The sequence below is a fragment of the Protopterus annectens genome, chromosome 4.part1 (assembly GCF_019279795.1).
Source record: "Protopterus annectens isolate FY-2018-M chromosome 4.part1, PAN1.0, whole genome shotgun sequence".
NCBI classification, from domain to species: Eukaryota; Metazoa; Chordata; order Ceratodontiformes; family Protopteridae; genus Protopterus; species Protopterus annectens.
The window spans coordinates 514,639,403-514,664,439 of record NC_056734.1 but is presented as its reverse complement, the minus strand read 5'-3'; the positions used below and the strand labels follow the sequence as shown (position 1 = coordinate 514,664,439).

The following is a 25,037-nucleotide window of genomic DNA, read 5'->3' as shown; positions in this document are numbered from 1 at the left end:
AGCATGACCTGTTAATATCAGAGGCTAGGTTAAGATCCCTGGAGCGAGTGACCCTCCTGCAGTTGATTTGTGAATGTACATCATTTCCATCAGGGCCGGGTCATAGACTGCCCTGTAAACCAGGCACAGGTCACCCCTTTGCAACTTGTAGGAGACAGAGTATGAGCATCCAAGTGCTCCAGATTATGCAGAATGCTCCACATTTAGAGAGCGAAGCCACTGTTCCACATTGAACAGCTGTGGCTCCGCTACAAAGCTTTTGATTGGTTTGTATACTGCAATTACTGCCAATCGGCATTGCGGTATACAAACCGATGCATAGCTCTGCTACCCTTCCGCATTGGCTGTGCTCCTCAGTTTTTGATTGGCTCATAGACCGCATTTACGTCCAATCGCGAACTCTGTCTACGAGCCAATTAGAGAGTCTGAGGAGGACAGGAGCTAATGAGAGCTCCAAAATACAGACCAATCGTGTTCCTGGAAGCCTTTTCGAGCCAAAATAATGGCTTGAAAAAGGCTTCCAGGAATCAGAGATTTTACTTTTTCGGTTCGACCGACTGACTACATGAAAAGTTTGGCTGGAAGAAGGGAGGGAGGAAGGAGCGGGTGGCTGCAGACGAAGATATCGCGGGAGTCGGAAGTGGAAGTTAGCTTGCCAGGACGGAGAGGTGACTCGGTCGGTGAGAGGAGTCGGTCTGCTCTGTCAGAACAGAAGGGCTGAGGATTATCTTTCAGCTACGCTTCTCTACAACAGAGTTGGAATATCAACTTTGTGCTGTGGTTGTATTGGATTATTTGTGCTTGGATTGTATTGCTTAAGTGGTACCGTGTGTATAGGCAGAGCAGAGGTAAGTGTTTTAGGCTTTTAGCTGTAATGGTTGAACTTGAAAATCTTTCCCTTTAGAAGTGGTATACTAGCACAGATCCTATTTTAGCAACTTTCTAAGTATGTAAGTATTAATATTTAGTCGCAGTATTTTGTGTCCCTAGTATGTCTCTGAAGTGATAGTAATTTTGTATGCCTAAACAGATTCTGTTATTCTAGCATCTGTCTAAGTTTAAAACCGCAATATCCCCCTAGTATGTCTTTTTTTTTTTTTTGGGGGAGAAACGGTATGCCAAGACAGGTCCTTGTTCTAGCAACTTTCTATGTTTATAAGAGCAGTTTTTAAAGTGGTTGGTATGTTTCTGTTGCTTGTCCCCCTAGTACGTCTCCAAAAGCAATTTCCTTTTTTTTTGAGAAACTGTATGCCAAGACAGGTCCTCTTCTAGCAACTTTCTAGATTTAAAAGATCAACATTCCTAAGGTTTTAAGAGGAATATTCTAGCAATATTTCTAAGGTTATAAGAGCAATATTTAAAGTCTCTGTGCTGCTTGTCCCTCTTATGTTGGGCTTTGTCCAGTTTTCTTGCACTACGAAGTTGAGAAGTATGTCCAGATGGATGTCAAAAGTGAGTTACAGTAATGGGATACTTTAACGTATCCAGTTTTGTGTTTGGTAGAACTTTGTGTAACTTAATCTTGAATTCCTTGTCTTAAATGGCACATTCTTGTAAAAGTGCAGAGGGCCCTGGTTTTAAGTACCTTTTTGGGCATCTTTGCCACGTCCACACCTTGCTGTAGAACAGGGGTAGAACACAGCTAAAGTGGTGAATGTAAAATGCAAGTAGTATTGTCATGATGCGTGTTGCAAGTGCCTTCGTTAAGCCGGATGTGTTTATCCTTGGCATGGATTTTGAGATAATCAAGGGTGCTTTGAGTACTGAATGTCATGAAAGTCACTCTTCCCTTCTGCAACACTGGTTAGGTGGGCAAGTGAGCACCAGAGGATTGAAAGTGTCGAAGTAAGGAAGTGAAGCATGCAGGCCTTTATAGTAAACAAAAGGAGCAGAGATGAGCAAGAGAAGAGGGTGCAAAGTCAGGAAACGTCCAGTGATAATGGGTAGGTTATGACTGTCTTGTATCTTTGCTATTGGGGACATTTTCTAATTTTCCTTTCTACACTACAGCCCCATTTGTTTCATTGTTTAACACCACTGTTTTACAAACCTGCTAGGTACAGACTACCCAGATTACAGCAAGGGCAGGGATATAGATCGCACCCCAAAGAAGAGAAGATACACAATCTTTCAGCCAAGTTGGGCAAGTGCCTTTGACTGGCTTTCTATGAGTAGGCGCGGAGTGAACTTTGCTTTCTGCAAGACTTGTAACACTGATTTCACAATCCATCACGGGGGCCAACATGATTTCCAAAGACATGCCAACAGAGAGAAACAGGCAGAATTGCAAGCATACAGCTGGAAGATCTATGGTGGATTTCTTTGGACTTCAGAGTTTAACAAGTACAAAGGTGGTTGAGGCAGAGGTTGGTTTTGTGTCTCTCCTTGCTAAACACAACTTATTTGCAGCAGAACACATCCTGAAATTTATGAAATGTGGAGAGGATCAAGATGTTCTCCATAAAATGACATTTGGAGCGACGAAGGCATCATGCACTGCATGTGATGTTCTGGGGCCTCATTACCAGAATGATGCTGCAGCAGCCTGCCAGAAATCACCATTCTGTGTGTATATGGACCAAAGCACAGACATGGGAGATGACAAACTATTAGTCATCCTTGTTGGTTACCTTGATGAAAAGGCAAGCAAAAATGTGAAGGTTCCTTCATATGCTAGAAAGTGCGTCAGGAACTGGACAAGCAAGGTTTGATTCTTTAATGTCCACTCTGACAAAATTTAACATTCCAGTTTCCAACATTGTGGGCTTTTCTTCAGACAATGCTGCCTCGATGATTGGAAAACAATTCTGCGCTGTCTCGATGAAAGGAGGTGAAGCCCACAATTATAAACATGGGGTGTCTGCCACTTGGCAGATCTCTGCAGTAAGGCTGCTGTAAAAGCACTACACTCACCAGTTGAAGAACTTATATCAGATGTGTACTGCTATTTCAGTTCTAGTGCACAATAACAAAAACTGCAGGAATTTGCTATGTTCACAGATACTGACCCCCTCAAGATCATTAGAAATGCACCTACTAGATGGCTCAGTCTTGGTAAGGTTATTAACAGAACCCTGAACATGTGGCCAGCTCTAAATTCATATTTTCTGTCTGCAGAGCCAAGGTCTGCTAAGATTGACTTAATTTCTAAAAACCTGCGGAGTAATGAAGTGCATACGATTTTTATGTTCCTTAAGTATGCACTGGAACCCTTATTGGAGTTCAACATACAGCTTCAGAGCAGAGAAAGTCAACTACTGACACTGCATGCCACTGTGCATAAACTCCTGCAGCAGTACGCTGGCAGAGTCCTCAAACTTGCAGCTGCTGTCAGACTAATCAAACAGTGATGTGTGAGTGTTGACTGACAGTAGCTGTGTTCTACCAAATGGTGAACTGCGGATTGGCTATGAAGTCAAGCGGTGCATGAACAGCCATGAGGAGGATATTGCCGGCACAGCCATTGAATTTAACTTTTACAAAAAAGTTGCAGCTTTTTATGTTGCAGTGCTGTAGAAAATGCTGAAAAAGTTTCCCATGCAGGATCACTTACTAAAAGATGCTGCATTACTTATTAATCCAGCCAAAAAATTGGACATTTCTTTAGGACTTACTTGTTTTGTGTACCCTGTAATTTCTTTGTGAGAAATGCCTGTGGTCTCTTCAATTGTTACAGGTGACTGGTGAGGTACATGCAAAAGGGAGCACTGTACTCAATTACTGGTCTGATGAGGGCTGAGTATAATGTAATCATAACATCCTTAAATCTAGATGCGATACTTTATAAGATGTCCCACAGAAGTATTTCCTTACTACTGTGGATACGTGGTAGTCAAAGTACAGACTGCTATCAACCCAAATACCCAGATCATGTATCACTGGGCCTCCACTTAGGGGGTTGCAGTCTATAATGTAATTAGCAAGGATGTCAACTTTCCCATGGGAATAATGCTATTTTTATTCCATTTAGCTTTAATCCATGGCTTTGGCACCGATCATGTCTGCGTTATCCCTGTCCGCAGTATATCATCATCACTGGGGAGACGGACTGCTGCCAATTTGCAATTGTCATTGAACCTGGTCCGCCACAAGCCGTTCAAGTTTGCCTGGACTTCTGAGAAATTCCAAACAGTAATGGACCCAGCACAGAACCCTGTGGTATGCCACTGGCGACTGGTCTTTGCTAGAGGTGAAAATCACTCACTCTGACAGTGTCCCAGTCAGCCAAGGTGGCTATCCTGCTGATAATGTAGAGAGTTAATTCCCAATTGGGAGAGTTTCTCTGTACCAGAATAGGGGACTATCGAATAACTTCGCTAAGTTAAGATAGGTGGTAGACGCACAGTCTCTCTCGTCCAGATCCTTTACTTTCTCGAAGTCAAAGGCATAGATAATGAATCCTTCCACAGCCTTGCAGATGAGGCAAGTCAAGCTTATGGGCCTACAATTCTTAGGGTCAGCTGACGGGCCCCCCCCCCCTTTTTTGCAGAGGGATTACTGTTGCAGTCCTCCATTCTGCGAGAACACATCCAGTTCTCAGGCTGTGGTTACACTAGGATCCAAGTGAGTCTAACTAGGTCATGTTTTAAAGTTGCTTAAAAGGCAACTTGAGATGTTGTCTGGTCCCATTGATACTGTTTTTGGCCTTGGAGAGCAAAGACATGACCTGCTCTCTTGAGATAATAGGCTAGGGAATGGTGGCAGGTGTACTTTGGGGGATGACTGGGGGGGGATGGGGGGGGTGAAGTTTGCTTCAAATCTGTCAGCTAGCAGGTTGGCTATTACCTCCAGTTGAGTATGAGTGGTGGTCATCCATAACCAGTTCAACACATAGCTGGGTATTTTCCCTTTTACATTATGGATGTACTTAAAAAAAATGCCGTGGGATTATCCTTAGCTAGGGAAGCTATTTTTGCTTTGTAATTAGCTTTGGAAGACTTGACAAGATCTCCAATTATTGTTTAAGCTATACAGGGATTTCTTCCTCTGTTGAGACAGTTCCCTCTTTTTCCTGGGCATTATTTTTTTTCTCTTGCTGTATAGCTGGTTTATATTAGGGGTCTGCCAGGGTGGCCTACGTTTCAGCAAGATCTTGTCTTAACCCAGTCAGGTACAGCAGATTCTATACAACTACTTAAGTGGTTACACAAAGGTATTGATGTACACATCTGCACAGGGATCAGTGTTAACTGGGTTCAAGGGGGCTTTTAAAACAAACTTCTTATACCATCACTTATAGGAGGTAATTTGTCTTGGAAAAATTCTTAAGCATTTTTGAGATGGAGTATCTGGTCTCAACTACAACGAACAAGACTTATTTATGGTCTGATCTGACCAGGGAGGACATCACACAAGAGGACGGTGCAATGCTCTCCCATGTTAGTGAACACTACTTTCAGGACATATATGCCTCTTGTGGGTGTGCTGACTAGCTGTTTCCCAGCATTTGCATTGACAAAGTCCAAGAACCTCTGAGCCACTAAGTTTCTGATCGTGTAGGTTTCCCAGTCGATGGTAGGACAATTAAAACCACCTATGAGTAAGGTGTTGGGCTGTATGGCAAGGGACTCCAGTACGTCCAGGTATACAGTATGCTTTTCTTGTTTCATGGTGGGGGACATACAGCCATCTAGGATGTGGAGGGGGCTTTGCCTATAGTTAAATGGCCATGTAGTAGTTCAAGAGAGTCGTACTGTATGACCAGTCTTGAGGTGTACTTACCCTTAATGAAAATCGATACACCTCCTCCTCTGGTACTTTCAAGCTCAATTTGTGGTCTTAACATATGGAAGGCACTACAGCCCCACAGGGCTACCATGTTTTCTGCACCTTTAAACTGTTTTGTTGACTGCACAGACGTCAGCATCTTCCAGAGTGAGTAGTGCTTATAGAGAATGTAGTTTCTTGTTTAGACTCCTAGCATTAAGCAGCAGTACCCTGGTTTTATCTGAGGATTTTATGTTGGGAGGTTGGGTATTTTGACACTGCCTAAAAAAGGCATAATGGGGGGGGGGGGGGTTGTTAATGTGTTTGCCAGTATCCAAAAGCCTAGAGGAGATAGATTCAGACCATCTCTGGCAAAGCAGCATGGTCTGTTGACTGTCTCTTCCCAGGCTGATTGATACTGGGTCCCCTTGGACTGATACCATAAGCCAAGCCAACTGTCAATCATTTTTTGCTTGTATTGTGGCATCATCCTTGGAGAAAGTACAGTTGTGTACACTTACCATAAGTGTAGATGTTCAAGTGTATTCACTGTTGCAATCATTACATTTGGGCAATCCTGCTGGCAGGTTGCCCTCAGTCAGCCTAAATTCCAAAGTCTTGGGTCCTGCATCTGCTGCTGTCGCCCCTTCCCTGACGTCAGGGGTATAAAAGAAGCAGCAGACGCCATTTTCTTCAGTTTTTCTTGCCCAAGATGTCAGGTGCCCCCTGAAAGGGTAGCCAAAATATTTATATATACATATATATATCTATACATATAAATATACATATATATATCTATACATATAAATATACATATATATATCTATACATATAAATATACATATATATATCTATACATATAAATATACATATATATATCTATATATATAAATATACATATATATATCTATATATATACATATAAATATATATATACATACATATATATACATATAAATATATATATACATACATATATATATATATATATATATATATATATAAATGCATATACCAATATAAACTTTACCTTCATCTACAAGCAAATACACCACATAGGTTGTATAAATCAGAGAAGGAAAGAAAAGTCCCAGTAGAAAAAAGGGGGAATGGCTGGTGGGTAACCTGGACTGCAACAGTGAATACACTTGAACATCTACATTTATGGTAAGTGTACACAACTGTACTATATTACTCGTGTTTCACTGTTGCAGTCATTACATTTGGGTAGAGTCCCAAAGCGATGGTTGGGAGGCTGGAGCTAAACATTAGGAGTGGCTATGAGGCCCTGCAGAACTGCAGTGGCAAAGCCTGCCCTGGATTTACAGTAGAGTGGCAGATGATGGTGCTTTGTAAAGGTGTGCACTGAACTCCAAGTAGCAGCCTCTAATATGTCTTTGGTTGGTACTCCCCCTGAGAAAGGCTGCTGAAGTGGCTACAGCTCTGGTGGAATGTGGCCTAATGCCCTTAGGCACTGGTTTGCCATGGTGTAAATAGCAGAAATGTATGCAGCGGCCTATCCACTTTGAAATAGTCTGCTTTGAGATGGCCTTTCCTTGTGATCCTGCAGCATATGCCACTAGTAATTGCTCTTCCTGAAAACTTTGGTTTTGCCCAAGTAGACTCGAAGTTGTCTGTGTACGTCCAAAGAATGCAGAATTCTCTCCCCCTTGTTCTGTGGATTCGGATAAAAAGTTGGCAGATGAATAGTTTGGGTAACAGCCACACTGGACACCACCTTAGGCATAAATGTTGGGTTTGTCCTCAAAGATACCCTGTCTGGATAAAACATGATAAAAGGTTCCACAGCCATGAGTGCCTGTAGCTCTGAAACCAGTCTTGCAGAAGTTATTGGTAGGAGCAGAGCTGTTTTCCAAGATAAAATCCTTTATATCAGCAGTAGCAGCTGGCTCAAAAGGAGGCAGGGTGAGTTTTTCCAAGACATAGTTGAGGTCCCATGCAGGCATTAGTGCTCTCCTTGGAAGCCTTAAGTTTTTGGCTCCTCTGAGGTACTGCTTTAATAAAGGATGAGAAAAGATTGGTGGTGCTGTATTGTAAAGAACCGAAATGGCAAAGGCATGAATTTTAATTGATGAAAAAGATAGGCCTTTGTCCAGCATCTCAGTTAAGTACTGCAAAATCTGAGGAATATTTGGTACAGCTGTATCAGTTCCTTGTGCCTGGTTCCAAGCACAGAATCTTTTCCATTTTCCAGCATAAGATTTTCTAGTACTAGGCCTTCTGGATTCCAAAATAACATCCATTACAGCTTTACTGAGAGGTGTGTTTGTATGACTACATTATCTGCCATGCTGCCAGGTTTAAAGTACTGAGTTGGCTGTGCAGGATCTGATTGTTTTGCTGGGACAGTAGATGAGGTATTTGAGGCAAGGTCCAAGCGGGGCCTTGAGACAAGTTCCTTAGGATTGGATACCAGTACTGGCGGGGCCAGTCTGGGGCAATCAGTATCATCTTTGGCGTCTCCTGTCTGACCTTTAGGAGTACCTTGGGGAGCAGAGGCAGTGGTGGAAAAATAGGGCGTCCATTCTCAATGCTCGTCTGTGATAAGTCCTTGTGCAGAATCTTTTTAGTTGGTAGTTGTGAGGGGAGGTAAATAGATCTATGTCCGGGCATCCCCATTTCCTTGTTATCATGCTGAAGACTTGTGGATTCAGCTGCCAGTCGTGGGGATCCATGAGGTTTCTGCTTAGGTCGTCTACTAGAGTGTTTTCCTTTCCTGGCAGGAATTGTGCCTGCAGATGTACTTGGTAAATCAATGCTGTGTCCCACAAGGTCATGGATAGTCTGCAAAGGGGGTAAAGAATGTGTGCCCCTGCTTGTTTATATACCACATGACCGTGGTGTTGTCTGTCAGTAGTTGTCCCGGATAAAGTAGGTCCTTGAAGGCTATCAGAGCATTTTGAACAGCTAGCATCTCCTTTTGATTGATACGTAGATGCATTTGGCTTAAGGACCATGTGCCCTGAATGTATCTTCCTGCCATGTGGGCCCCCCCCAGGCATAATCTGATGCAGCCGTTGTTAGTGTCTGCCTGGCTGGGGGTAATGTGAATGGCTGTCCCTTGTTCTGGTGACAAGCCTTCGCCCATCGAAACTCCTGTTGCAGGCAGGGAATAAGAGTAATCATTGTTTCCAGGATGTGGCAATGTTGAGTCCAAACACTTTTTAGGTATCACTGAAGTTTCCTCATATGCAGTCTTGCATATGGAATTAGTAGGATGCAGGATGCCATGAAGCCCAAAGCCTGCAGAATTTTTCTTGCAGATAACTGGGCCTTTGTTGCCAACATTTTGAAATAGGTAGTCAGTTGTCTTTGCCTGGCGTGAGATAAGCCATCTGGGCAGTTGTATTTAAGCTGGCACCAAGGAATATTATCTCTTGAGAGGGTACTTGTTTTGATTTATTTTCGTTGACTGTGTACCCTAGGCATGTCAGAAGTCGTTTCACAAACGGCAGATGCTGTAGAAGAATGTCCTTGTTCTCTGCTTGAATTAGGCAGTCGTCCAAGTAAGGATATATTTGTATTAATCTTTGTCTGCAGAATGCAATTACTGGTGCCGGGCACTTTGTAAAGACCCTGGGTGCAGTAGATAAGCCAAAGGGCAGTGCAGAGAATTGGTAATGCATTGAGCCAGCCTTGAATCTGAGGCATCTTCTGCATGACTGTCTGATTGGGACATGCAGGTATGCCTCTTTTAGGTCTAAAGTCACAAGACAAGCATTCTTGCCCAGCATGGGCAGAAGCTGCTGCAAAGTCAACATTTTGAATTTTGGTATATCCAGGAATGTGTTCAGAATAGATAGGTTCATTATTGGTCTCCAGGCCTTGTCCTTTTCTGGGTACCAAGAACAGTCCGTGTCCCTGCTCTAAGCTCTGGTACTTGTTGAATGGCCCCCATGTCCATGAAGGATGAGACTTGCTTTTGCACCTCTGCCCACTGATTTTTTGGGAGACCTGTCCAGCCGTTTGCCTTTGGCAGGGTATGGAAATGGAACTTTTAGCCTTGTGACACTATTTAGAACCCACTTGTCCTGTGTTATGTGCCAATTTTGAGAAAAAAAAGTGCTAATCCCCCCCCCCCCCCAGGGTGCTGCCAGGGCATAAGTGCTTGGTGCTGGCAGGGGGAAGTCATTGTGACTGTTTCCTGTACGGTTGTGATTCGTCTTCTCCAACTTTGGAGGTAGAAGCACCCCATTGCTTTGACCTGTATGAACCTTGCGCCTGGGATCTGCCTCTAGGGCGCCTGGATCTGCCCCTTTGAGGTCTGTCTGACACAGGAAAGAACCAATTCTTTGTAGGCCAGTGTCTACTAAACCTAGGTGGCTGTACTTGTAAAACATCTTTCACAGTTTGCATAGATTTAGCTTTGTCCTCCATTTTCTTTAACACCTCTTCTGCCTTAACACCAAAGTATCATGCTGTAAAGGTGCATCTAATAATTTAACCTTAACATGATCAGGCAGATTTTCTTCCTGTAACCAAGCATGCCTCCTAATTACAGAACCCGTAACTGCGGCCCCACAGGAGGCCTCCAAAGAATCAAAACCACATTGCAAAGTATGCTTTCCAACTTGTTCAGCTGCATGCAATAAATCCTGCATTTCCTTATTTTCTGCACATTCACAGTTTAACATTTTCTGTTTAAGCAATGCAATGACATGTTGCTGATATTTGAGCATATGAAACTGACAGTTTAAGGCCCTTGTAGTCAAGGTAGCAGATGTGCAAACCTTTTTTTCCCCCATCTATCCAGTGTCCTAGAATCCCTGTCAGAGGGGGTAGGGTTTCTTTGTGCAGCGGAGGCCTTAACTCCTTTGGGACCCTGTGAAATAGTTTCTGGGTCAGCAGCAGGGTTTTTAAAAAGGAATTTATGAGTCAGGAACTCTTAATATCGGTCAGGCTTAACAGGAGCTGGAGGTAAGGAGTCAGGGGTCAGACTAGACTCCGAAAACACATCTACAATGTCTAACACAGGTGGAATGGCTAGAGGCCTGTGTTGAGGAAGTAAAAGGAAATCCCTGAGCCTCTGTTTAGATTCTGAAAAATCTTGGCTCTCTCAGTGGAAATGCTCCCTCATGGTATACAAGAAAAAAGTTTCCCCAATGGGGTACTTAGCTTTACTGAAGATTTTGGGTCTGAAACTCGAACACGAAAATCTTAGGAGTCTGCCGACCGGCACTTGCGAACTGCTTCTGCTTCGGGCACCGTGCAGCAAGAAATACTGAAGAAAATGGCATCGGCTGCTTCTTTTATACCCCTGACGACCTGACGTCAGGGAAGGGGCGACAGCAGCCGACGCAGGACCAAAGACTTTGGAATTCAGGCCGACTGAGGGCAACCTGCCAGCAGGATTGCCCAAATGTAATGACTGCAACAGTGAAACACGAAGATAGTCATACAAAGCTACTTAAGGCTAGGTTTATGCCTGCTTTCTTAATATAGTCAGGTGAGGTACGTCAAGTCACTTACCCCCACCACATGGACTGCAACAGATCAGATCTGTACTTGTGGTTGAGTGACCTGACAGATCCTGGCACCTGACAGCTAGCCGTAACCCATTCCTTATCAAGCCTGGTTAGGGGAACATCCGTGTGTATCACAATGGAGTCACCTATAACCAATGCATTAGGTTTTATGGTGTTGAACGTTATGGGCTTTATTGAGACACTGGTACTCGTGAGAATGTGTTGTGGTTTTTTTGCAGTGTGTGTAAATGGTTTTCATTTGGGAGACGTCTGATCTTTTAAGTTTACTAGTGAGCAACCCCACATATGTGGGAGTATTCTACAGCTACACAGACACTTTGAAATCGCCTAAAATTACTGGAATGTTTCAAGTGTCCAAAGCTCTTTTTTCTTTTTTATTACATAAACACTACAAAGTTAGTTTTCCTTATTTATAATAGAATGACTACAGTGTCAGAAAGCCCCAACATGTTGGCTCTGTAGTGCGCAGAAGCCAGGTTTACTTAGTAGTTTGGTACTGCAGAAGTTAACAAGGGGAAGAGAAGAGTCAATGGCAGGAAGAGGTGGTCTAAATGCTGCAATGCTGGAACATACCAAGAGCAGGTACAGGGTATGCAGCACTATGAACAAGGACACTTAACTGACATGCTAATGAAAACGGCTTCTGCCGTGCATACCTGGAAGCAAATGCACACATCTGGTTGTTTGGCATGCCCCAATGATGATCTGAATGCACAAATTAAAAAGTGGAAAGAGGGAACATACCCCAAAATTAATCACTAATAATGACAACAGGTGGGGTGATTGGTAAATTTCACAGCCTGTAGATCAGTTGGATAATTAAATGGGCTGTCCCAAAACAACATAACAGCCCCAGGTTAGGGTGAGTTGAGGCAGACATTTAGGCTACTGGCAGAGGCTCTGCCCCATCCCTGGACACAGCAGACAAACTTACAATGGCATACAAAACACCTTCATGTCTGCCTAGATGGCTCCTCTTTGCCATTTTCATCTCTTCCAACAGCACCCCCCCCCAATAAACAAGAAACAAATGGTCTCAAGACTGATGGGGGGGGGAGGAAGGCTGATGTGTGGCAGGGGTACAAAAAACACCTGTAGAAAAATTCAACCGTGGTACTGTCTCTCTGCCTGGGGCAGGGAGAATGTGGGCTTGAATTGATGGAGTCAAGAGTGATCTGAAGTAACAGCACCTGCTGAAGACCCTTTATCCTAAGACGCCCTGATATCAGATTGGAGAGAGTGTGGGGGACCAAGGGGAAGGAATCAAATCTCTAGTATTCAGGGTGGACAAGGTGTTCCACAGCAGGAAATCACAAAGGTTATTAATGCAACAATGAAACACAATGTACATCACTGGTTTAACACTACCTGAATCACATCATACTTAGGAGTGCATCACACAGACCAAAGCAGTGTAATAAACCACTATTCTGAAACAGTACCAGTAAAAAATGATTCAATACAGACATTCTAAAAGTGAGTTGCTAATGAAGGTGTAAAAAAAAAAGCCAGCTCTGGCATTGACTGAAGAATCTTACAGTGAGTAGAAGTCCAGTTTTAGTATCCTAACATAGCAGCATAACATTTAACAAAGATTTCAGGCACATGAATCAAATCTTCCAGTTAGATGGGTAACTCATGGGACAGGTCAACGAAAGAGGCAGGGTCATGCTAAATACCACATGAAACTGAATAACTAAAGGGGTAGTGGAAGCTGCCTCTTCAATATAATACAGCATGTTCAGATATTACAAGAATCACAAAAGGCACAAAACTGATCCAAACAAGTGTCTTGCCCCAAAGAATGTCACCAACACGAGCAGTCCTAACAAAATAATTTATTTAGTGTGTCTTGTTTGTGTCAATAGACTTCAGAATAAAAATTACAAAATCGCTCAATTTAAAACATACATAGGTCACATGACAATTCTCCACCTATAAGGAGAATACTATCAAACAATTAATACCTTAGCAACTAAAAGCATACACTAAATGCAATAAGAACACAATTTAAGGAAGCTAGAAATACTGAAGGTGTCATTTAATCCAGGGAAAACCTACATATTTAACCTCATTTGCCAAAGAAGCTCTTTCAGTTCCACCATATCTGCCCAAGGCCCCCCCCCCGAGGATCTTTAACCCCTTTGACAAAAAAAAATTGTGTTGGAGAAAGTTCAATATGCCTATACAGGTTGCTGTTAATATTCCTATTCATGTCCCTGACATGCTCGTATATTCTCTAAATTTACGAACAGTTTTCCCAATGTAAAACCCAGTACACTGGCAACAAATAGCTGCATAAATAACCCCTCCAGAGTTGCAATTAAAAAATCCATTTGGTTTTATAACCAAATGGTTGATTCTTACCGATTCACAATCTAAAATATAGGCATACTGTGCAAAATCTAAATTTTTTGGTCCCTACTTTACCTTTCCTTAAATTTCTAGGTGCCTTCCGTTCCAACATATTTTTTTATAGTGGACCCTCTCTGTTCCAACATTTTTTTTTATTTTTTTTATAGTGGACCCTCTCCTACATACACTGTTGGGCTTTTCACCAAATTTTTCCTTCAACCCTTCATGTCCCAATATTAGTTGCCAATTCCTAGTCAAAATGTCATAGATGAACTGATTATACACAGTGAATCTAGTCACTAAAGAACACCGATTCTTTTCGTGTTATGTTACATATTCCCAAACTGTTAGAATTACCTCTAAATTCCAATAATGATGAAAAAACACCGCTTTGTCACTGCTACTTCACTTTTGAGCCTTTCAACTACTGAACATGGGTACCCTCTCGAGGAAAACATTTTACAAAGAGTGTCACATTGTTTAAAAAAATCCTTGTCCCTAATGGTCATTTCTACCATCCTGACAAACTGCCCTTTAACTACACCTTTATCATGTTCAGGATGGCCATCACCGCAATGTAGCAAACTATTACTGCAAGTGGGTTTTCTGTATACATCACTTTACTTTTCGTCCTTGGGGTCTGTTTAAATTTCAACATCCAAATAATTAATCTTCCTAGTTGAGGTGTATGTGAACTTTAAAAAGCTGGTTGTACTGTTAATGTAGGTAAAACTCATGAAGGCTAGTTTCACTCCCCTACACACAAAAAAAATCTAGATAATGTAAATAAAGACCCCAATGGTCTTTAAATACAGAAGGGAACAAAAACTTCCTTTCCCACATCAACATTATGATGTTAGCAAAAATGGGGGCACAAGCTGCCCCCATAACTACGCCTGCCTTTTGCAAGTAGTACTGACCTTCAAAGTACACAAAACTGTTGCGGAGAATTGGTCCATGAAGTTCACCATAACATCCACCTGTTCATTAGAAAACAATTGAGTCAAACAAAAATCTTCAAACCAATCTAAACCAAGGGTGTGGGGTATAACGATAAATTAATAAAACAACTTAGTAAGTGCCAGGAATCAATACAAATGTGTTCATCCCTCAAAACAGTTTAACTGCTCAAAGTATTTACATAAAGAATGTACCTTAGACCCACTAGCACCAACAGGTCTCAGGCATATTTTTATGAATTTTGGGGATGCCAAAAATATTAGGTACTACAAGGTACCTAGTACTCAGAAAATCCACAGTATCATGCTCAAGCTGTCTCTGGTCTTCCTTATCTTTAAGGAGTAGGTCAATTTTGTGGTATGAAATATTGACCAAATTAAAACTGACCTCTTCATACATAGTCCATCAAGCAAAAACACATTCATTCGGTTGATGTAATCCTCTTAACATTAAAACTACCCCGCCCCTGTCAGGTTTCATGACTCATCGATTTACCATGACAAAATTCAAACAACCACCTTTCATCTTGAGTGAGATTGTCAACAAAATCAACATTTCTGTCCCTACACAACGCCCTAAAATCAAGTTCATAACTTTTTCCAAAAGTAGACAAACTACTGGAGAGTTGTAAGTGCTTTTTTTCTTTAAAGCATTTCTATCCACATTGTGTAAACCATCTTCAAAAAGCAATGTTAAGCTCATATTCCTAATCACTTTAAATCGATAACAAGGTCTGTTATTTTCGGACAACTAGGTACAAAGTTGAAACCTTTACTGAAAAATTCAGCTACATTCAAATTTACTTCCCAGAGGTAAAAATTATATACACACAAGTCACCTTTCAAATTGTAAATGCAGTAGGGTAATGTTCATATCGACCACATCAGCCAAACGAACCTCGTTCAAAATTAATGTCTCCTGTTGTACCGCCTTCCTGGTTTGTTGGTTGGAGGCATGATAATTCATCTGCAAACACAAATTCTGCTGGGACCTGCAGAATTATCATGTGAACTATGCATATTTTAAATTGAGTTTTACTTTTAATTTTTATTCTGAAGTCTTTTGATACAAACAAGACGAAAGCGCTAAAAGAATTTTGTTGGGACTCTGCTCATGTTAGGGACATTCTTCGGGACAAGACACTTGTTTGGATCAGTTTTGTGCCTTTTGCTGTTCTTGGTTTGTCTTTGTGCCTTGGTTTCTGACGGAAGTCCCAGCACGGACAGTTACCCCGGGTGAGAATCCAGTGGAGAATATTGGTCTACGCACCCAACTTATTCAGCAACTTTCGCAGGAAGCTATAGAATCCAATAGCCAAAGAAGAGTCTACAGTTGTTTCGGTACCAAACTCTCAACTGGGTAATGTTAGAAGTGGTGTGCCTTTAACACTTCAGTAAGTGCATCTAATTTAAATGATTGTGATAGAAGTTCACTTAAATTTCATGCTTGGCTGAACTGATATTTTAACTTTAATACCAACATTTCAAGTGAAGTGTGCACACTTAATGAGTCATAGTTATTTGAACAAAAACTGCTCAAGTTTAGAAAGTTACAATTGGAAAACATGTATTTTATTTCCTGTATCAAATCCCAGATGGTCCCGAAGGGGTTAAGATAATGGAATTTCCCTAATGGATTGATACAGGACTCTGCTTTACATCGAGAACTAATTGCTCTGTTTAATAAGCAGGGCTCTGAGCTCATGGAAATTTTAAACATAATCAAGTATTAATTGAGGTACTGCAGTGCAAACTTACGGACATGAACAAAAAGATTCATGACGACCTACTTTTTGAGGGGTCTATGTTAAAATGGAATGGGATCTTTACTAAGGTGGACAACATTGTCAATGATATCAAAAAACAGAAAGAGAATAAGTATGAGAGGAACAGAAAAGCATATTTGGATGGTTCAGTGCATCTTTAACTTCCTTCCCCTTCTTTGACACCAACTGGGAGCAGAATACAGTCACAGGACTAACTCGCATGATGACAAGTCTACAAACAGCTCAAGTGACCAGGCCACTTTAGGGCAGGACCAGCGGAGAAGGTCTGAGAGGATTCGGAACCAGGGTCATATGGTGGATTACAGACCCCAGCAGAATTTGCGTTCGCTGATGAATTATCATGCCTCTAAACAACAACCCAAGAGGAAATACAACAGGAGACATTAATTATGAATGAGGTTCCTTTGGCTGATGTGGTCGATACTGTGACGCCCGTGCCCTGGCCCAGCAATCAAGGAGCCTCAATCCTCACCACTAACACCACAGAGGGCATCTCGTATAGGAGGAAAGGATGACAAATACACACAGTAAAGTGCAATTTCCCTTAAGAGCACACAGAGATCACAGTCAGTCCGGGGATGGTCGCTCCCTTGCTTTCCAGGTCCCCAATAAGACTCCCCACTGGCACAGCTACAGGGTCCAGATCTCAGCCTAGCTAAAATCGCCAGCACCCTTTCTGTCCAACCAGTGCTTAGTGTCCCTGCCCAAGTAGCTGACACACAGATACATTTATACAACCACACAGACACTCCTGGGGAAGGCTGGCACAGGTTCTCCAGCTGTGCCCCCTTTTCCAGACTATACGGTAGTACCCTGCCACCACCCAGCTATTATCAGCTACCCAAAGGCCCTTAAAAGGGTGTCCAGTTATTACCGTGCAATATTATCCAATTGGCAAGTGTGACTAATCAGTCAAAGCTTATTAGAGTGGCTTTGCAGAGGTTTACCAAAGGCATACAAGTACTCTGAAGAGCTTAAATTATCTCTACACAAAACCAGCCACGTTTAAAAGGTTTTAAATTAATAAATTAAAACCACAAGATAATACTTTCTACCACACAGTCAGTGCAAGAGTTCAGATATCACACAAATACTTAAAATAAATCAGTAGTACAGTTCTGATATCACAGAAAAACACTTCGCTAGAAGCTATAAAGATTAGACTATCTACAAGAAAACACTTCTAAAATAACTTACATAAGAGTGCTGAGTTGGCTAGTCCAGACAAAAATGCTCAATAATCTCTGGTTCTCACTGTTTAAACTGAAACTGCAGTTCTGATAAAACATTACATCATTTCACACTTTCCTGGTGTTGCCAGGCTGACAGAAAAGTACAGTTTTGTACCTACCATAATTGTAGATGTTCGAGTGTACACACTGTTGCAGTCATTACACTTGGATTATCCTGCCGTCAGGCGATCCCCTCAGTCGGCCAGAGTTCCAAAGTCTTGGTCTGGTGTCGGTTGCGGTCGCCTCTTCCCTGACGTCAGTGCGCCAGGGGTATAGAAGATGCAGCAGACGCCATTTTCTTCAGTTTTTCTTGCCCCAGATGTCAGGTGCCCCCAAATAGGTAGGCAATGCAAATTGCTAATAAAACATACATAAAAAATGAAATCAAAAACTTTCAGTTACCAGCAAATACACCACATAGGTTGTAAAGGGTAGAAGGCATAGATAAGTACCAGCAAGGAAGAGGGGAACTTGGACTGCAGCAGTGTATACACTCTAACATCTACATTTATGGTATGTGCAAAACTGTACTATGTTCATCATTTCACACTGCTGCAGTCATTACACTTGGGTAGAATCCCAAAGCTGAGGTCGGGTGGCTGGTTCTATAAGCATTAGGGGTGGTTGCAGCTTACAAAATGTCCTTGGTAGGTACGCCTCTGAGGTAGGCAGTAGAAGTGGCTGTAGCCCTGGTGGAATAAGACCTAATGTTGCTAGGTACAGCTTTCCCATCTTGTATATAGCAGAAAAGTACAGTTGTGTACACCTACCATAAATGTAGATGTTCGAGTGTCTTCACTGTTGCAGTCATAACTGTAGGGTGCTCCTGCCGGCAGGCAGCCCGAGGTCGGCCAGAATCCCAAAGTCTGGGTCCGGCGTTGGCTGTATAAGCTAGTACCCTGACGTCAGTACGCTTTGGTACATAGCCCTCAGCCGACGCCATCTTCTCCAGCCTTTCTTGCCCTAGATGTCAGAAGTCCCCAACAAATCAAAAATGGATCCAACAAGGAAACACAAATACACCACAAAAAAGGAAAAGAGAAAAACAGAGGGGATAGGAGGGAGGGAAACCCCGACTGCAACAGTGAAGACACTAACATCTACATTTATGGTAGGTGTACACAACTGTACTATGTTCTTCGTGTTTCACTGTTGCAGTCATAACTGTAGGGTGGAATCCCAAAGCAGTGTAAAAGGGGGGAGGAGGCTTTAGATAGAAGGGGAGGCAAGAATACCCTGCAAGACAGCAGAGGCAAAGCCTGCCCTGGACTTAGAAAACAAGGGGAGATTGCAGTGCTTGGAAAAAGTATGCACAGAACTCCAAGTGGCAGCTTCCAAGATATCCTTGGTAGGGACTCCTCTGAGGAAAGCTGTAGAAGTGGCAGCTGCTCTAGTAGAATGACTTCTAATGGTGCCTGGAAGCTGTTTCCCATGATGAGTGTAACAAAATCTGATTCCATAAGCAATCCATTTGGAAATAGTTTGTTTAGAAATAGGTTTTCCAAGAGAACTGGAGGCAAAAGAAACAAACAATTGATTAGACTTTCTGAAATCTTTAGTCTTGTCCAGGTAAAATCGCAACTGTCTGTGCACATCTAATGAATGCAAAATCCTTTCCCCTTTATTTTGAGGATTTGGAAAGAAAGTAGGAAGGTGAATTGTCTGATTTAAAGCCACTTTGAAATCACCTTAGGCATGAAAGTAGGATTGGTCCTCAAGGATACTCTGTCCTGATGGAAAATAAGGTATGGTTCCACAGCCATGAGAGCTTGCAATTCTGAGACCCTTCTGGCAGAGGTCAATGCTAACAAAAGAACAGTCTTCCAGGATAGAAACTTAATATCTGAAGATGCAGCAGGCTCAAAAGGAGGCAAAGTAAGTTTTTCTAAAACATAATTAAGATCCCAGGCAGGGACAGGAGGGGTCCTTGGAGGCCGCAAATTCTTAGCCCCTCTCAAGAACTTCTTCACCAAAGGATGAGAAAAAACAGGAGGATCAGAACTGAAATGCGCAGAGATAGCAGAAGCATGAATCTTAATGGAAGAAAAGGAAAGTCCTTTAGATAAAAGTTCCGAAAGGTAAAGCAAAATAGAAGAGAGATCAGGAACCTGAGGATCCAAGCCTCGGTCCTGCATCCAAATACAAAACCTCTTCCATTTAGAGGCATAGGATTTCCTAGTGCTAGGCCGTCTAGCTTCCAAAAGAACATCCAAAACTTGTTTGGGAAGACTAGAGGAAATCAAATTCCTTTGAAGAGCCAAGCTGCCAGGCAAAGGGTCTTGAGACTGGAATGTAGTAACTGACCCTGATGCTGGGACAAAAGCGAAGGGTTCAGTGGGAGAATCCAAGGAGGCCCCGAGAACAGGAGCTTTAAAGTTGGATACCAAAACTGTCGAGGCCAATTTGGAGCAATCAAGATGAGGAACTTGGGCTTGTCCTGCTTTATCTTCAGTAATACCCGAGGTAGTAGAGGAAGAGGAGGGAAGGCATATGCTGAAAGGCTTCTCCAGCTGAAGGACAGGGCATCCACTCTCCAAGCTGTTTTGTGGAAGGACCTGGTGCAAAAGCGAGGCAGCTGATGATTGAGATGGGATGCAATCAGATCTATCTGGGGACATCCCCAAACTGCAGTAATCCTGTTGAATAAGTTGGTGTCTAGCATCCATTCGTGAGGATCTGAAATGTTTCTGCTCAGGCTGTCTAAGAGATTCTGTTTCCCTGGTATGAATTGAGCCTGGAGATGTAGATTCAAATTTAGAGCTGTGTCCCATAAAACCATAGCTAGTCTGCAAAGGGGGTATGAATGAGAACCCCCCTGCTTGTTGATGTACCACATGACCGTGGTGTTGTCTGTGCGAATTAGCAGAGGCCCTGGTTGTAAAAGGTTCTTGAAGGCTAGAAGGGCATTTTGAACTGCCAACATTTCCTTCAGATTGATGTGCCAGTGAAGATGGTCCTTTGTCCAGGTTCCCTGCTGGCAATTGTCTAGAAAGTGTGCTCCCCAAGCATAATCCGAGGCGTCCGTGGTTAGGATTTGAGTAGGTTGAGGAAGACGAAAAGGTTTTCCTTTGTTTAAAGTGCATGCCCTGGACCACCAGAGGAACTCCTTCTGAAGGCAGAGGATCAGAGGAATCAGAATATCCAGATCGTGGTAATGCTGTGACCATACACTTTTCAGATACCATTGAAGCTTTCTCATGTGAAGCCTTGCGTTTGGAATCAACAGAATGCAGGAAGCCATGTAGCCCAGAGCCTGCAGGAATTTCCTTGCAGTGAGCTGAGATAGAGTTGCCAAGGTGTTGAAAGTAGAAGCCAGCTGAGTTTGTTTTTCTGGAGTGAGGAAGGCCCTTTGTAAGGTTGTATTTAAGAGGGCTCCCAAGAATACCATTTGTTGAGAAGGGATCAAATGTGACTTTTTTATGTTCACTGAGAATCCCAGTAGGAGGAGAAGGCGTTGAACAAAGTCCAGATGTTGAAGCAGAAGATCTTTGCTGTCTGCCTGAATAAGGCAGTCGTCCAAATAGGGGTAAATCTGGATCCCCTGAAGTCTGCAGTAAGCCACTACTGGTGCCAGGCACTTGGTGAAGACTCTGGGCGCAGTAGATAAACCAAAGGGCAGAACAGAGAATTGAAAGTGCCTCGAACCTGCCTTGAACCTGAGGAATTTCCTGCGTTCTTGCCTGATGGGAATATGTAAATAGGCTTCCTTTAAGTCCAATGTCACCATCCAGGCGTCCTGAGAGAGCATTGGAATTAGCTGCTGCAAAGTAAGCATCTTGAATTTTGGAATTTCCAAAAAGGTGTTTAACACAAAGGTCCAGAATAGGTCTCCATGAGTTTTTCTGGGAACCAGAAACAGTCTTGAATAAAATCCTTTTCCCATTTCCGAGTGGAACAGGCTCTATGGCTCTCATGGCCAGAAGAGCATCCACTTGAATTAAGGCCTCTGACCATTGATGTTTTGGCAGATCTGGCCAACCGTGAGCCCTTGGCAAAGTGTAAAAGTGGAATTTGTAACTTTTTAAAATCACGTCCAATACCCATCTGTCCTGGGTAATATGAGTCCAATTTCTGTAAGAGAGACAGTTTTCCTCCGAGAGGGGCATCCAGGTGAAGGGGTCCTGAAGCCCAACCGAGAGAGTCATTGAGTTTGCTTTCTTTGAGATTGGGATCTGTCTTCTCCCCTTCTAGGTGAAGAAGCAGTCCATTGTCTAGATCTGTAAGAGGCCTGGCCTTGACCACGACCTCTGGAGCGCCTATATCTTCCCCTTTGAGGCCTGTCAGACATGGGAAAGGACCAATTTTTAGAGGGCCAATTCCTGGAAAATCTAGGAGGCTGAACTTGCAAGAAATCTTTTACAGTCTGCATAGACTTTGCCTTTTCTTCCATCTTTTTAATAACTTCCTCAGCCTTGGATCCAAAAAGAACATCATGTTGAACAGGGGCATCTAATAACTTAGCCTTAACCTGTTCAGGCAAACTTTGTTCACGAAGCCAGGCATGTCTCCTAACAGTACCAGAGGCAGCAGCCCTGCAAGAAGCATCCAAAGCATCAAAACCACAATGTAAGCTATGCTTGTTCACCTGTTCAGTACCATGCAAAACATCCTGAAGTTCCTTATCCTCTGCACAAGCAGGAAGGGAAGCAAGCTTTTGCTTTAAAACAGACAAAAGAAATTGCTGATATTTAAACATATGAAACTGGCAATTTAAAGCCCTTACAGACAGGGTAGCAGCAGTATATACCTTTTTTCCCCACCTGTCTAAAGCACGAGAATCCTTCTCAGAGGGAATAGGATTTTTAGAAGTAGCAACCTTAGCAGCCTTAGAGCCCTGAGAAATAGTTTCAGGATCCAGAAGGGTTTTAAATAAAAATAAATGAGAGTCAGGAACCCTATAAAATCTATCAGGCTTAGAAGGAGCAGGAGGCATGGAATCAGGATTCAAATTAGCCTCAGAAAAAGCATCATCTACAATGTCCAAAACAGGAGGGATAGCTAAAGGCCTATGCTGGGGAAGAAGAAGAAATTCTCTAAGCCTCTTCTTGGAAGCAGAATACTCCTGTCCTTCCCAATGAAAATTCCCTCATCTCATGCAAGGTTTCCCCAAAAGAAAAATCCTCAGGCGGAGAGGCCGAGGGTAAAGAGTCCTCAGCATCCGAATCCTCATAAGGGGGAAAGGAATAGTCCTGATCTGAGGAAGAAACAGAAGATACAGAAGCCTGGTCAGAGGAATCCAGAGTAACATCCAGTCGAGGCCTTTTCTCAGGAGGGGGGTTAGAACCCCTAATCATTGTAAGCAAATCTTCAGCCATCCTCAATAATTGCTTTTGTGTCCTGGGAGTGGATTCAGAAGCAGCTTGAGCTGGAACTTTAGACTTAACAGGAGTCTTTGTCTTTGCCTTTGAAATAGTGATGTGAGTAGGCCTGAAAACCCCCTCAGAAGCCGGTACCTGCACAGCGGTTCCGGACCCATCTGAAGGAGCGACGTCCGAAGGTCCTGCAGCAGTTAAAATAGTGGGCCTTGATGGCTCCCCATGGGAGTCCGTATCGGCCATCGGTTCAGAAGTGGCGGACGACAGGGGCTGCAAAAGCGCCTCACTGACAACAGCCAAACCGGACGCTGGCTCCAGCTGCAACGAGTCCTGTTTGGACCTCGGAGGCCTGTCTTTGTCTTTGCGCTTCTTTTGAACTCCGGTAGTGTCCGACGACATTCTATAATTGAAGCGTCTGCCAAAATAATTTAAAGCCCAATCGTACCTGCGCTTGATAGTACGAGAGTTGAACCTGGCACAGAACAGACAACAAGAAACGTCGTGGTCAGGGCCTAAGCAAGGTAGACAGTAAGAGTGGAAATCTTTATGAGGTATTTGTTTCCCACACGCTATACAATTAACTTTTTCTGACATCGGAGGAACAAGAAAAAGATTCCCCAACGGGGTACTTAGCTTTGAGAAGAGAAGCAAGAACTTCGGACCGACAACAACCAAATACGCTGTTCGAAAATCGCCAACCAACGACTTGCGAGCTGCTTTCCACCGCACGGCAAGAAAGACTGGAGAAGATGGCGTCGGCTGAGGGCTATGTACCAAAGCGTACTGACGTCAGGGTACTAGCTTATACAGCCGACGCCGGACCCAGACTTTGGGATTCTGGCCGACCTCGGGCTGCCTGCCGGCAGGAGCACCCTACAGTTATGACTGCAACAGTGAAACACGAAGAACATCGTATACAGTGCCCTATCCATTTTGATATGGTCTGTTTTGAAATAGCTTTTCCCTGTGCTCCTGCAGCATATGCTACAAACAATTGCTCAGTTTTCCTGAATGCTTTCATTTTGTCCAAGTAGAAGCGTAACAGTGTGTATGTCCAAGGAATGCAGAAGTCTCTCCTCTTTATTCTGGGGATTTGGATAAAATGTTGGCAAGTGAATAGTTTGGTGTAGAGCCTCACTTGATATCACCTTTGGCATAAAAGTAGGGTTTGTTCTTAAAGACACCCCATCTTGGTGAAAAATGATGAAAGGTTCCACTGCCATTAGTGCCTGTAATTCTGAAACTCTTCGTGCTGAGGTTATTGCCAGAAGCAGAGCAGTTTTCCATTAGACATTTTAATTCTGCTGAATTGGCTGGCTCAAAAGGAGGTAAAGTTAATTTCTCCAAGACGAAGTTGAGGTCCCAAGTCGGAGCTGGTGCTCTACGGAGCGGTCTTATGTTTTTAGCCCCTCTGAGATATTGTTTTAGCAAAGGAGGAGAGAAAATTGATGGTTCTGTGTTGTAATGAACAGAGATGGCAGAGGCATGGATCTTAACGGATGAAAAGGATAGACCTTTGTCCAGCATCTCAGTTAAATATTGTAGTATCTGAGGGATATTTGGGACAAGAGGGTCAAGGCTGTGAGCCTGGTTCCAGGCACAGAATCTTTTCCATTTATCCAAATAGGCTTTCCTGGTGCTAGGTCTCCTGGCCTCCAAAATGACATCCATAACAGCTTTAGAGAGAGGTATTGTTTGCTTGACTAAGGAATCTGCCATGCAGCCAGGTTTAAAGTTTTGAGCTGACTGAAATATCTGATTGCTTTGCCGAGTCAGATGTGGGATTTGAGGCAAAATTCATGGTGGACCTTCTGCCAAGTTCCTTAAGATTGGGTACCAGTGCTGGCGTGGCCAGTCTGGGGCAATCAGGATAATTTTTGGCTTTTAGGAGTACCTTAGAAAGGAGAGGCAGTGGTCAGAAGACATATACTTGTAGGTTTTTCCAACTGAATGAGAGGGCATCCACTTTCCATGCTCGTGTGTGGTAAATCCTTGTGCAGAATTTCTGTAGCTGGCAATTCATTGGGGAGGCAAACAGATCTATGTCTGGGCTCCACCATTTTTGTGCTATCATGCTGAATATTTGTGGATTTAATTTCCACTCGTGCGGATCCATGATGTTTCTGCTTAAGTTGTCTGCCAAAGTGTTTTTCTCTCCTGGCAGGAATTGTGCTCG

General features: G+C 43.0%; 1 protein-coding gene across 1 annotated transcript in view; it reads right to left on the bottom strand.

Annotated features, from left to right (window-relative positions):
* Positions 1-25,037, bottom strand: part of LOC122801243 (high density lipoprotein binding protein) — a 1,918,659-nt gene that overhangs the window by 522,913 nt on the left and 1,370,709 nt on the right. Inside the window, exons 20-21 of the mRNA XM_044070795.1 lie at positions 15,024-15,205; positions 14,489-14,548 (exon numbers count right to left, since the gene is read on the bottom strand). Coding sequence (XP_043926730.1) covers positions 14,489-14,548; positions 15,024-15,205 — 242 coding nt within the window. The remainder of the gene's footprint in view (positions 1-14,488; positions 14,549-15,023; positions 15,206-25,037) is intronic.